General features: G+C 38.9%; 1 protein-coding gene across 1 annotated transcript in view; it reads left to right on the plus strand.

The window, feature by feature from the left end:
- Positions 1-14517, plus strand: part of CUBN (cubilin (intrinsic factor-cobalamin receptor)) — a 259342-nt gene that overhangs the window by 112480 nt on the left and 132345 nt on the right. The window contains exon 29 of the mRNA XM_012660902.1: positions 12307-12488. Coding sequence (XP_012516356.1) covers positions 12307-12488 — 182 coding nt within the window. The remainder of the gene's footprint in view (positions 1-12306; positions 12489-14517) is intronic.

Here is a 14517-nt window from a genome sequence, read left to right on the forward strand (position 1 = left end):
TTGAGTTTTAAAGAATGGGCAAGAATTGATCAGACAAATATCTGGGAGAGGAAGGCATTTCTGAGGAGAAGCAGGGAGGTGTGAGAGTATGAAAGTTTTGCAAAGGGCAAATATTTCAGCTAAAGCAGGCATTCTCTGTTGGGGCAACATCACCTCTGGGGAGGTGAAAATTGGTTCTTGGTTGGGGGGATAAAAAAAATCTTTTTAATGTAGAAAGCACATAATGCATAACAGAAATACAGTATACCTGTGATATTAAATTTTCATGGGGCAGAATTTGGAAAAAAAAAACTGAAAGGTCTCTTCGGGGGACTGATAATGAACAAAAGATTGAGAAACACTGAGCAAAAGGGTAGAAATTGAGCCAGGACAGGTTGTCAGAGACCAACTGATAAGAGAACTTGCAAGATTTGCAAGAACTTGGATTTCATTCTGCCATGGGGAAAGCCCACTGATGGATTTTTAAGTGGGAATTTAGCGATGTGGACAGATGTGCATTTTGGAATAATGACTCTGGCAAGAAGATAACGGGATGCCCAGGAAGGGGAAAGGGCCAAGAGACTGGGTGACTAGTTAGGGGCTATTATAATAGAGCAGGGAAGAAGGAAATGAGTGGAGGGCGAGGCAATGTACTAATGGGATATTTAGATGGTGGAGTAGATGTGTGTGAGTCTGAGAGACAAAAGGAGGGTCACGGCTGGCCCCACACTGCTAGCTTAGATGAGTTGGTGCGTGTTGGTACTATTATCTTGGAAGAAGACCATGTTGGGACAGGATTTGAACATGCTGAATTTTGGGTTCAAGGGATGTGTCTTTTAGGCAATTGCCTGTGTGGGGATGAAAATTAGGTGAGGACTTGGGGCGGAGAGATTTTGGAACGAATCACACTTTAGTGAATTTGGAGTTGTGAATATGATGAAATGTATTAATATATCCAAAACTGTGCAAGATGTTTTAAGACATGGAAAAGACATACCACATTAGTCTTTGTCTTCAAGGTGTGCATGATCCAGTTAGGAAACAGAGTTGTAGAGAATTAACAGAAGTGCTAAACTGTGAGGTTCCTATTGCAAGGTGAGTAAGGAGGCTGTAAGTCGTTGGGGCAGTCTTCGTGGACTCCGAGATTTTAGAACTCTCAAAGAATGATCAGGACAAGAATTGTAGATGGTGTCTTGTCAGCATGAGCAGAGAAAGAGGGAGCAATAAGCATGGTGTAATGAAGACAGTGGGATATAGGGCTATCTAGACCTCCTGGGGCTAGATTCTATGGAACTCTGAAAGACAGCCAGAGGATACTGAACTTAGGTGTAGTAAGGAATAGACAGCCACCGTTGTTTTTAGAGCTGGGAGTGGGAAATGTCAGGGGAGGAGACTACAGTTGGAGAAGTCATAGATCACGGTGATAGAGGTGACCCCAAGGGACCATTCTGGGCCAAGGCTATAGGGAGCTAGGGACTGAGGTCCTCAGAGTCAAGATCTCGGGAGAGTAGTGCTCTAATGGATCCTCAAGAAAGATACATGGGGACTATGTGGCCACTCCTGTGACAAATACTGGCACACAAAATATTAGACTAGTTGCCACCTTCCCTCTTCCTAATAATTTCTTCAGAAGTCATAACTCTGAAATGCAAAATCATCGTTACATCAGGTTTTCATGTTTGAAAATGATTTTAGGACACTGTATTTTATTATCGAGTGATCATTCTCTTATTGTCTGTCCTGAGCCTTGCTTCCGAATGGTGAAAAAATTCACAATGATCTGGAGGTATGATGTCTGCCATGAAAGTGATTTACGAATTGTAGTCAGCAGAGATTCCAGGCCAGGCTCACCAGGCTGGGCTGTGAATCACACCGTCTGGTCCTAATCTCAGGCAGAGACCTTTCTCTCTCTTGGTGACCGAATTGCTTTCACAGTGTCGCCTCCTGCTATGCCGTGATAGATAAATTGTCACAGAGCGAGAAATGGTAAAACACCCACCCATCTGCCTTCAGACTAACCCCCTTTATGATGAAGAAGAATACATTCCCTGTTCTGTAAGTCTGGAAATGACCTCTTGGTAAAGACACTAAAAACATGGAATCCCATGGTTGTTTTATTATTATAGTGCGATATAAGATAAAGAAATCCTCTTTGGTTAGGGTAGAAATTTAAGTAAAAAAGCAGCTTTTAAAAACCACTAGTTCTGTTTAAGTTAAAAATTGTTTCCTCAAATGCTGGCTAGATTTTCTTTCAAATGTATACATGCTGTATCCACCCCTGGCTTATTATGGTATTTCAGCCTATTTGATATTTTGGACTTTTGTCTTTGTGATACATTTAAAATATTTTTAAGCATGGAAACTGGAAATGCATTCCCTCTTAGTGTGGAACCACAGTGCATTTCTGCATTGTGACACTGAATCTGATTTTTATTTAAGACAAATTCTCACTTATTTCTTTTTTGCAAAGACATTCTTAGTGGACAATGCTAATTTTAAAAAAAAAGTCTGTTTATAAATAACTCTTTCTAAAAGTGGAACAATAATTTACTAAGAAAATATTGCAGCTCTCATTGCCTTGGCTTTGGAGCTTTTCTAGCAAGGTCCCAACCTATGGTTGTGCAGACCTTTCAGAATGAGAGGAAAAGCTAAATCCTGACATTTTCCACCTCCTTGACAACAACAGTAAATACATGTCCACACAGTTGACCTTCATTTAGTGTTGGCTCTGAGTCCTGTAACTAGCAGGGACCTTTTAGGCGTCTTGTTTCTCAATTCCCATGTCACTACTGTTTGAAAAAGTTTGAATTCTATTTCCGCTGCCACTCTTTGAAACAGTTATAAAAAGAAAAAAATAACCCTCCAACAACCATGACCTTCCCAAATCATATATTGCACAATTTGTAATAGTCCTTGAGATTTGGGCCAAAGGGAGGGCTTTCTCGAATCTTCTGTTTGTATTCTAGTTCCCTGGCAACAACATCCCTGACAGAAATTGCACATACTTTCCAGGGGATTCCACACTTTTTCATACATGAAAAAAGAAACCATGGACTTTTTTCTTCTTTCAGTTTCAAATATTGTAGCAGCCAAAAATGACTAAACCAACTCAGAACAAACACGATGTTCAATGTAGAACATTAATTTTTGTCCCCAGAGGTTTCTCTTTCTGAGCATTTACTTAAATGTTGCCATATTTGTCTCAAACACTACCTGTCCCAGGACTTGTTTTATGTGAATGCCACTCTGTACTCAGCCATCAGCAGTATTGTCTCACAGACACAGAAGGAGTGTCTAGTGTAGGATAGTAACTACATTTTATAAGAGTCAGTAGAATTTGATATTCTGTATACAAGTAATGACCTTAATATACTTTGTCCCTGATTTTTTTTTTCTTCTTCTAGTTAGACTACTCACAGGCTAAATAATATAGATTTTACCACCTAAATGTAATTTTAAATTTATCTTAAGACATTAATTATGATAAGAAATAAACTATATTATGATATAAAGAGTGAATGAAAATATGATGAAATGCTTAGTGCCTTGATTTAACTGACATCTCATTTATTTTTGTTGTTGTGATGTTGTCAGTTGAGAAATTGACTCTTACCCTGTGCCAGGTGCTTTAAAAACACTATCTCATGTCTCCTCCCAATAATTCTTCTAAATAAACATCATCATCCCCATATTATGGATGAGAAAACTGAGGAAAGAGTCTTAGAGAAGTTAAGTAATTTGCCCAAACTCACAAGTCCAGTAAATCAGAACACAAAACCAAGTGTGTGGGGCCAAACTCCAAAGCCTGTGCTTTAGGTACCTCCCCTGTGCCAAAAAGCAAATAATTTTCCCCCACAACTTTTCAATGCAAGAAAGATTAAATGTTTTTGCAACTCAAAGGTCAGAACTTATGGTAGGCAGTTTCATAACTAAATAGCAATAAATATTTTTAAAGAGATTTGTACAAGTCTTTCCCAAGTAAATAATGTTCTGGTTCCAAAGGCCCCCTACTAAATCACACAATTCATTCTTTGTTCAGGTTCAAGTAGCAATAATATGTGGGAGTTGGGGAGGAACACCTCGCTTGGCCAAAGACAAGTTCAAAATAGCTGATGTTATTTGTCGATGCTTTAACACAACGTCTCTTTTATTACTCATTTATAAAGTCCTCTTCTTTTGGAGTTGCTACTTGTGGTTGATGGAACCAACTGATCTGGGAGAAACCGCAGAGATCATCTAGCCTGTTATCAAGGTTTACTTACGCAAACTCTCTCGCAAGAGGGAGAAGTTACATTAAAGTGAAGAGTGAAGGGTAGCTGCTTCCAAAACAGATTGAGTCGACTGACTGGAGGTCGACCACGGAGAGGGAGCAGGCCATGTGAGGATTTGGTTAATTCATTTGTTTTGCTTCCCCTAAGCTAAGGACCTAGGCTGGCATCCTGCAGCCCTGGATGTTAAAAATCACAGAAAACAATCTTGAGGTTCAGGTTTGGACAGAGTGGAGGGTCAGAGCACACATTTGTCCACTTGCCAGGGTGGAGTACGCTCCCTGTGGAGGAAAGGTTAGAGGCTGGGGAAGGTGAGGGAAGGAATTAGGGTGAGGCGAGCCATGCAGAGACCTGGAAATTTGCTGAGCTTTTCCCTGCAAGAGCCCTGTGGACCAAAATAATGAAATTGAAAGAACACAGGTTTAGAATAAATACTTCTAAATAGAAGTGTAAGTGTTAAACTTGGAAATCGCATAATGAGAACATGTTTCTTCTGTCTTTGCATGTTTAGGGGGATTTCACAAAGTAGCTTTTAGTAGACTGAGGCATGGCTACTTATTTTGGGAAAAATTAGTGCAGTTGCCTTGGTCTCATATTTTCCTTTGGCAGATATTTTTATACCACATTTTGTTTAGAAGTCTTCAATAATTTCAAAAATGTCTAAGTAGAGAGAGAGAGATTGGTTGATTGAGTAATTTCTCCTGAAAAACTGTAAGCAAGGAATTTCTACAGGGAAACCATTTTTTAATTTGGTTGGGATGAATAGGTTAGAAGGAAACAGTTAATCAAAATGAAAAGATGGCAAGATTGGCTATACTTCTCTGGGTTAAAATGGAAGATTTTATCCTTTCATATACAGGAAATTAAATTTATACTATGTGAAAACTCCTCAAATATGGCAACATTAGATTTATTTCTCTTTAAAGGTGTACTAAGGTGAAGCACTTCAAACTTTGGATGTAGGGCATCTCGGATAGTCAGATAGCTATGGTAATCTTAGTTGTGAATATTTATATGACATCTTCTATGTAATTTAAAGGTCATTTTATAGCTGTGGACAGCATTGATTTTAAGCTCCTTGTATCTATTTTTCAAATCACTAACTTCGTGTTATGGTTTATTCTTTCACTTTTTTTTTTTTTGTCTCTTCCATTGAAACCTGATAACACACTCCATATCCATTGTTATATAGCAATCAATCAAATAAAATGGATTATCACAAAGTCTGGGCAGGGATGAAGTCCCTATGGAAGATGAAATGTTCTAAACCCTTAGTGACTCCCTGAAGCTAAAAATCATTATGGTTTAACTTTTTAGTTCTTGGGTTTACTTATTTCTTCCTAATGTGATGCCGGGGCCTATGTTTGTTGCTAGCTTTTTCAACAGTAGACTTTTTCTGTGTTCTTGAAAACCTTATCCATGACCAACCATCATCTAAACCTCAAGATGATGAGAAGGAAGTGATCATTACAAGATAGAATAAAATCCATCCACACTCCTTAAACGTTACATACATAGTGGCTACCATTTTGTGCCTGCCTCAGAATTTGGTCATCTCATTTATCAGGAAAAGAATGGGGATGTTTAGCTTGCTAGTGCTACAAGAACTAAGTATCACAGACTGGGTGGCTTAAGACAACAGAAATGTATTCTCTTTATTCTGGAGGCTGGAAGTCCAAAGTCAAGATGTTGGCAGGGTCATCCCTTCTAAGCCTCTAGGGAAGAGTTCTTTCCTGCCTCTCACAGCTTCTGTTGGTTGCTGGCAGTCCTTGGTTTTCCTTGACTTGCAGAAGCATAACCCCAATCTGCGCCTGTGTCTTCACACAGCCTTCTTCCTTCCTTGTGTCTGGGTCCAAATTTCCCTCTTCTTATAAGGACACCACTATTTTGGATTCAGGTCCCGCCCTGAGACAGTTTGAACTCATTTTAACTTGGTTACATCTGCAAAGACCATATTTCCCAATAAGGCCCCATTCACAGGTTCCTGGTGGACATAAATTTGGGGGGACACGATTCAATCCAATACAAGGAGTTTGATGGCGTTGGACAACTTTCTCTTCTTCTGGAGTTACTGTGCTCTGTCCTCTTCTTTCTTGTTGCTGTCTTTCTTTCTTCTTCCTTTTTCCTCAAGGAGATTTCACATACCTTAGCCTTTCTATTACTCGATTTTCTTCTCTGATTTCATCTCATGATCACTGCAGTTTGTGTCTCTGTCCTCACAGAATACATGCTAACTCACAAAATCCCCCCGAAAATTAATCTGCAAATCCTTAAAGCCAAGTCCTTATGAATTCTGAGGGCTCTACCCTTGGCCTTGTCTTCAGAGAGGACTAGTGATCCTAGTGGGACAAAGACCTGTCCTTTGGCCACACAGTTGTAGACCGTTGGGAGTTGACTGGCAACACCAAACCAGAACTTGCTGACTTTCCGTCATTCGTATTACATGCCAGTCACCTTTGGACGGCTTTGGCCATTTCGAGGAGCTCACAATCTGCTCTGCTTCCCCACCCTCCCTGACCTGAAAGTTTCTGTTCAAAATCCCTGTAATGACATTATTGTATGTTCTGTAGATGTATCAGAAGTGAGGCCTGTATACTCCAGGAAATAGTTCACCTTGCCTTGGATGGGGCCTGCCCCAAATTCTGAGCTCCTAGTTACCAGTTCACATTGCACCAGCCCCATCAATCGAGTCCTTGCTGGAAACTTCTCTCCTGCGACCTCACCCCTGCCATAGGCTGCCTTTTTACACAACGGAGTCAAATTAGCCTAACTAATGAGGCATATACCAAGGTATTACAGAATAGCATTTTAGAAAAAACTATTAAAATATAAATTGATCATTTTTAATGAAGTATATGAACATCATCATTTGTTATGTTTAAAATTTATTCTCTTCTACTATACCTTGGCTTTTTGGCTTCTTTTTAATACCAACCACTGACTTCTCAGGGATTTCCCTAGGAAATCAGAGGAAGGGGTGTGAGGGTGTCCTCGTTGGGCAAGTTCTGTTGGTTCTTCCTTTCCTGCCAGCCTCTGTGGGTTTTAGCCATGTCAGTTCCAAACTGCCTCCCCTCCTGAGGCTTTCGCTGATGGATTATAGTTTCAGGAAAATGCCAAGTGTAAAGAGATGATTCACTTGAGCAATCACAGGGCAATGCAGAAGGCTCTTTCTAAACTGTGCATCTGATTCCGTTTGGCTGTTTCATTGCTGGTTTGCTTTTACGAAAGCTCTTTTATTAAAAACACATACACACAACTGCAAGATAGAAAGAACATGCATTGGAGATTATTATTAAATTTTTTTTGTACTGGAATTTTATAACTCATAGCTTATTTTGAACAAAGACAAAAACAGGATTATCAATGTTCTTTTATGAAAAAATTTTAAATTGTCTATACAAGTAAGCAGGTTTAGCAACAGCTTTTAACTCTTCCTTGTTATGAGTTCCGCAGATCAACATGCTTCCTGCTGATAAGGTAAGCACTTCCTTTCAGCTGATGACTGGGAGTTTGGAGGAAAATCAAGTCAAATAGATTATCAGTCGCAAGTACTAAAAGTTTTATAAAGATTAATTATTGAAAACTGAGAAACTGAAGATTAATTATTCTCTTCAGGGCATTATTTTATTCCAGTTCAGCTGATGTCTAATGATATTAATACATTAGATTCTGTCAAATTTGTCTCAAAGACAATGAAAAGATTTTTGCTTTGTTTACTTTTTCCAGGTTGCTATGGTGATTTCTTTTTTTCAGTGGAGAGACAGACAGTAATGAGGGCAATGTCAACAGTGCTGTTCCAGTGCCTTTGGGACAAAGTGCTCATAGTGGGGAGAGCACAGAACCGGAGGTGGGGTTGGGGGAGGAGGAGGTTGGTGTCAGAATATCTAGGTTTTTCCCTCAGATCTGCCATTCACTATATGACATGGGCAATTCCCACGGCTTTCTTGAGCCTCACTTTGTTCATCTCTAAAATGGGCCTGATGTTATCATTCTTGCCTATCTCACGTCATTGTTATGAATTTCAAATAAGATAATGTGCATATTAAAAGCACTTCGAATACTGTGAACTACATAGAAGCATGGACTGTCTTTTAAAAACTTTCTCGTAGCTTAATGAACAACCAGTTTCTTACCTCTTCTCTAGCTATTCATGATGGCTTTTTAGCCAGTAATTCCTCCTCTAGCTTCAAGTCTTTCTGTAATCTCATCTCATGTCTGCATAAATTCTTGTTAAGGTATAATCGCAGCATGTATGGAGCAATTATGATATGCAAGACATTTAGTTAAAAACCTTACTTTAATTGTTTCATTGTTTCATTTAATTTTTGATTAAATGAAAACAATCTTTCTTTAACATTTACTATGAGGTAAGTGTTAATGCTGTTATAGCTGAAGAAACTGATTGATTAGGGAGGTTAAATTATTTACCTGAGAAGTATCACAGCCAGTACTGGAACCCATTTGTCTGAAGCCACATCCATGCTTTATCTGGTATGCTATAATGTTTCCAAATGGTTGGCCATGCACCATGCCAATTAAGCAGTTCTGAAATCATGTCTCCTCCACGAAAACCTTCTCTTAGCAATTAGGTTCAAAGAGCCTCTATCTCTGTTTCTTCTGAATATGTAGCTCTCAAAACTCTTTACTCATCATGCCATCGTTCTCTTCTTGGTTGGTTTTTTCATTGTTTAATCATCTTCTTCATGTAGATCCCTGAAATGCTTTTCTAAATCATTGTCATCTCTTTTAGATTATGGACCTCTGGTTATAAAATTTTCTTTATTTTTTTTAATTTTATTGATAATTGAACCAGACAGGTAACATGATGATGGAGAGGATATTGGTAGTCTAAACATCACCTCCTCTGTTATTTCCTGATACCTTTTGGTTGATGTAACTTCTGTTACCTCCAGCCTTGTCTGTCCTCTATCTCTTTTTCCTATCCCTTCCCGTGACCCTTTGGTCACACACCCAAAGTCACAAATTTGACTGATGATGACATGACGATTTATTTATTTGTATTTGTAACTTACCACTAATTAACATGTAAAGGATAAAATAGAATTTACTGATTTTTTTTCCAAATCAAAACTTAATGAAATGTCTCTTTGTAAACTAAAGGAAAAGCAAAAAGAATTTAATGACTTGCAGGAGGGCATGTGGGTAGTAGTACTTTTTATGTCTATAAATTTTTTTTTTCAAGAGGCGTTAAATATACCTGGCTTCTCTTATACATATGGGCATATGCTATGGGCAGATACTCAGTAAATACTTACTGAGTGAATGAATGAATAACTAAATCAATGAATTAGAAAGTTATTTTATCTCTTTCAAATTTTAGAAATATAAAGGTGGTGTTAAATTTCTACCATAATTATCAGAAGTAACTTTATTTTCTATTACTTTAATAGTCAAAACTTGATCATTTAATACCACTAAATTAATATATTCTATTTTCCATTTGCTGTGAACTTTTAAATCAAATTCGTTACCTTTTGATATGTTAAACCTCAGAGGTAGTAAAGGCATGAAGGAAAAAAGAAAATTTCTGAGAGTTTTCAAGCCTAATCTTACAACCACATGCTATTTTTCCACTGACAGAGTATCACTTATAGTAATACTAAAATTTATCTTTAAAAGACATATACATAAAACATGACATACATAAAAATAAAAATTTGCTCTGTTTATTAAATGAACCTTATTTATTGTTTGCTTTAAGTCTTAGGAAAAAAGGACATTTTGGGTCTGCATAGCTATACTGTAATTTTTTTAAAGCCTTAATTACTGAATGACAAGAATCTGATATTACCATTCCAGTTTATAGTAACTAGCTAAAGGATATTAGTATCCTGTTATTTGCAAAGGAATTCACAAGGAAACCTAAAACAATTGGAAAAGACAATGGAAAAATGTTATGTACAGTTTTGGATGAATCAACTATGATTAAGAAAATTGAATCAGATTGGCTGATGAACTGACGCTAAATAAAAATGCAGAGATGAAATATCCAAGCTTTCATTTCCTTGTTCTCTTTTATATCATGTGGCCACGAAGTTATTTTCCTCAAGAGATTTTTTGACCAGATTATTTATTTGATACAACTGATATTAAGAACCCTATGAGCTGAAAATGCAGTCGAAACAAAATTGGGGTAACAGAATGGCTTTGCTTACCTATCATGTATTTTAGTAAAAGGTACTACATCTTAACACAATTCACAGGAAGCATCATTTTATGGAATGTTCTGTAAACAATGTCTCTCTGGAGTTGGGCAGCAGTACTGGAGATAAGTGCAATCCGTGCTGATTTGGTTTCAGGAATATTTGCCATGTGTTGTTATAGTCGGACAAATATTTTCTAATCGTTTATGGCACTTACATTTTTTTAACATTCACCATCACCTGCATGTGTAATTTTAAACAGCTTCTTCATAGGCTTGAGAAATAAAAGCGGGAAGTCTATATGACATAGGAAAGATATTACACTGTGCAACAAATTTAAAGTCTGAAAACATAGAGGTTTTCAAGCGGAAGGAGGAAACTGACAACTCCGGAAGGCAGTGCATGGATCTAGCGTCAGATTTCTTTACTTAATCAAGATTCTTAGAATTTTCTCAGCACTTTCCAGTTAAGTGGGGATTCTGTAGGGAGAATTTTTTTTTTTAACTTTTGACTTTTAAAAGCATTTTTCCTAACTCACTGTACAGTAGGAATTTGATTAGGGTGGAGAGTAGATAAGATCTCAGACTTAGTATCTTACTTTTGAAGTCATGATAGTTTAATTTCATTCATATGAAAATACAAATTGATTCATAACGGAGTGAGGAGGCCCTGTTATTTTTAAACACAAAGAGCCTCAATGCAGAATGAGAGGAGGTCCTTGGAATAATTTACCAACTATTAAACAATATTCCAAAAAAGTAGAAAAGAAGGTCCAGGAATGTTAACAGAGCAAAAGGTGTTTTTTTAATCACCAAAAATTGCTATCGGAAAACAAGATAATCTATCTTGTCTTTTCTAATGTTGTCTTTAGGAAACGTTTCTCAAATTTTACTTCTTCTGTAAAGTTTTTTCTCCCTCTCCAGACTGAAATCTCTGCCTGAATTCTTACAAATGATCTGAGGGCCTGTAGAGTTTAGTAATCAAGTGCTGGGCACAAGCAGGTTGCCTCCGTTGGTGTCCTGGCTGCACCACCTGCAAGCCAGGTAACCTTGGGCGATCCACTTGGCCTCTGTTTGCATTGATCTACTCATTTAAGAAATGTAGATAATAATAGTACCTACCTCATGTGGTCCCGGTGAGTATTAAAAGAGGAAATACCTGTAAGTGCGTATGAGTGCTCAATGAATGGTGGCATTTTTTTCTGTGTTCGATTTTGCAGCATTTGATTATTTGTTGCCGTGGTCTTCTTGAATTGCATCCTAAAGCATGATATACAAATATTCATAAACATATCCTGCTGTCCTTTTCCTTAGTTGGGTTTTTATGTATCTGTTGCATTTTTTTATATAATTCCTTGGGTCAAGACATATATCATTTACTTTTTTATTTCCCTCGGTCTTATGTACAAAGCCAAGGATTTTTAGCACTTAGAATTCTAGTCTTACATCTGAAAGGGACTTAGAAATAATGTATTAGCTACAAGAACACTGAAGACCCAGAGATAGGGAGTTCATTAACTAATGCTGCTCACACAGTCCATTGTACTTCCTACTACGTTATGTAATTCTTACCTAAATGTAATGAAGAAATCTAAAACTAGAATAACGTTTTGAAAAAAAGTACCTAAGATTTGATGTGGTGAGAATAAGGACTGAGCATTATATTACAGCACCAAATGATATAATCAATATTTTTTTTAAAAAGGAATAAAAGTAATGTTGGTAGCCATGATTTTTTTCCTCACCATTTTATAACCACATAAACATCACTTTATTATAATAATGATTTTCTCGTAAATTACACATTGTATATTTTGAATTACCTTTTGATGGGTGGAATTTTTTTCAACTCGCTGCTGCCCACTCAGAACTGACTGAGCCCTGCTGTTTTAACAGGTTGCGGTGGGGAGCTGTCCGGAGCCACGGGAGTCTTCAGCAGCCCCGGGTATCCTAGCAGGTATGCACCCAACAAGGAGTGTATCTGGTACATTAAGACTGCCCCCGGGAGCAGCATTCAGCTCACCATCCATGACTTTGACGTGGAGTATCATGCAAGATGCAACTTTGACGTCCTAGAGGTAGGAAGTGAGATTGTTTTCCAGCACATTCGAAAATTTGGGGTAGAACTGGAAATCATTCTGCCAAGATCCCTACTTCTTTTCAGTGGTCAGCCATGTTCTATTCTTAGACATTTTAATGAGTTTCAGGCCTCTGTGAATCATGTTGGTAGACATATGGGATTAATATTTTAATTTGGGCTTCCCTAAAGCAGTGCCTGAAGGCCTTGGCTGTAGTTTAGTTAGGAGCGGAGGCCAGGAAGCAGAAGCAGGGGAACAGAGTGAGTGAAGGCGTGGAGAAGGGAGAGGGAGGGAAAGCCAGTGGAAGGGGCCCCTGCCGGCCACTCGGGCTCAGTCCCGCTGGGACCCTCTGAGGGTCACCCCTCCGAAGGATCAGAAACTGAGGCATTGGTCCCCAACTCTGGTCCCCAGTGATGAGGATTGCTCTTGGGATTGTTAACACCCCACACTTCCGGTCTGAGAAAGCTCCCTGAGAAAAGCATTTGCATGGCAGAGTGCAGAGAGTGGGTGCTGGCAGCAAGCACAGGAAATGCCCACCAGAGCAGCAGGTGCAAGCCGGGGGGTGCAGTGGCTGTCACTATGATATGTCTGCTGCAGGTGGCTTTTAAAAATAATGGTCACTTAGATAGTGGAAGGCATTTAAAGATGAAAACTTTTCCAACACTACTGCAAAGGGTGTATCTCAGATCCTTAGGATAGTCTCTGAGAATCGTAGGCCCAAAAGCTTATAATCAGCTTTTTATTGCATGAATCTAGTCATTAGGAGATATATAGGTCCTGTACTTTGACCTGTCTGCAAACTTCAGTGGCTTCCAAGTACACACAAAAATCCTTTCACCTCAGTCATAGGAACTGCTGTAGCACATCATGACAAGGATTCCATATCTAGTAGAACTTAAATTCCATGAGGCTGGGGTTTGTTTTGTTTTGTTTTACTGCTACTCCCTAGTGCCACAGAGTACCTGGCAAGTAGTAAACTCTCAACTGATGTTTGTAGAATGAATGAAAGCATCTAAATTTCTGAAGACACAGTGTAATAATACACTTTTGGGGTGCTTTACAGAGGAATTTTTATATACATACTCTCATTTAAATGATAATCCTGTGAAGAGGAGAACTTGGTCTCCATTTTACAGTGGTCAAAACCAAGGCTAAAAAGGTTACTGAGTTTTTCCATGACCACACGGATGGTGAGCAGAAGAGCCAAGAACCAAACCCGATCACTATTCAATGCACATCTCTGGACCACCAGTGTGCAACCACACTGTGTGCTGTGTGGCGTGCACCTTACAGGAAACTTTAACACTTAAAGCCTTCATTTAATTATAAAACAAGTTCTTACCTTGAAAAGAAATGGGGTTCTAAAATATCCCCTCAGTGAGAGTCACTAGGAATTAATTACATTTAGTAGCTCAAGTTTCTCCAAAGGAGGATGCTGCTACGGTAAATGGAATCGTTATGGAATGAATGAAAGCACCTAAACCTCTGGCGATACAACATGTTAATGCACGTTTGGGGTGGGAGTCCTTGGGTCAAACTCATCCCCTTGTCTTCCTGGAAGTGATGCTGCCAAGTCATGACTCCGTCTCCGAGGAGGAACAGGTTATTAGGAGGAGAGAACAAGGTGCTTCCTGAAACCCACACTCACAACATGAAGCAGGCCTAGCATTCCCATGTGGAACGTTCGAATGGTCTGCCTTGCCAGCAAGGACATTGCTGGGTCGCATAAAACTCCTTCACACGTACAAAGGGCTGGCAGCGGATCCTCCGCAGCAACGTGCAATGCTCCAAACCCTTCATTTTCATGTTCCAAAGTTCATGTGATTTTCTTGCCCACTTGGCAAAACGTAAATGGGCTCATTGTGCTTTGAGTTTTGTCACACCCATTACATGAGGAAGCAGAGACAGGCGCTGTTCCCTGCAAGCAAGCCTGGGGCCCGAGGGACACCATCAGGGCCTCAAGGAGGGTCCTATGCCTGAGAGAAATGGCTGCAAGGAGAGACAGGAGTCTGCCCAGGGCTTACTTTTA

Source organism: Propithecus coquereli, unplaced genomic scaffold (assembly GCF_000956105.1).
Source record: "Propithecus coquereli isolate 6110/MARCELLA unplaced genomic scaffold, Pcoq_1.0 Scaffold69, whole genome shotgun sequence".
NCBI classification, from domain to species: Eukaryota; Metazoa; Chordata; class Mammalia; order Primates; family Indriidae; genus Propithecus; species Propithecus coquereli.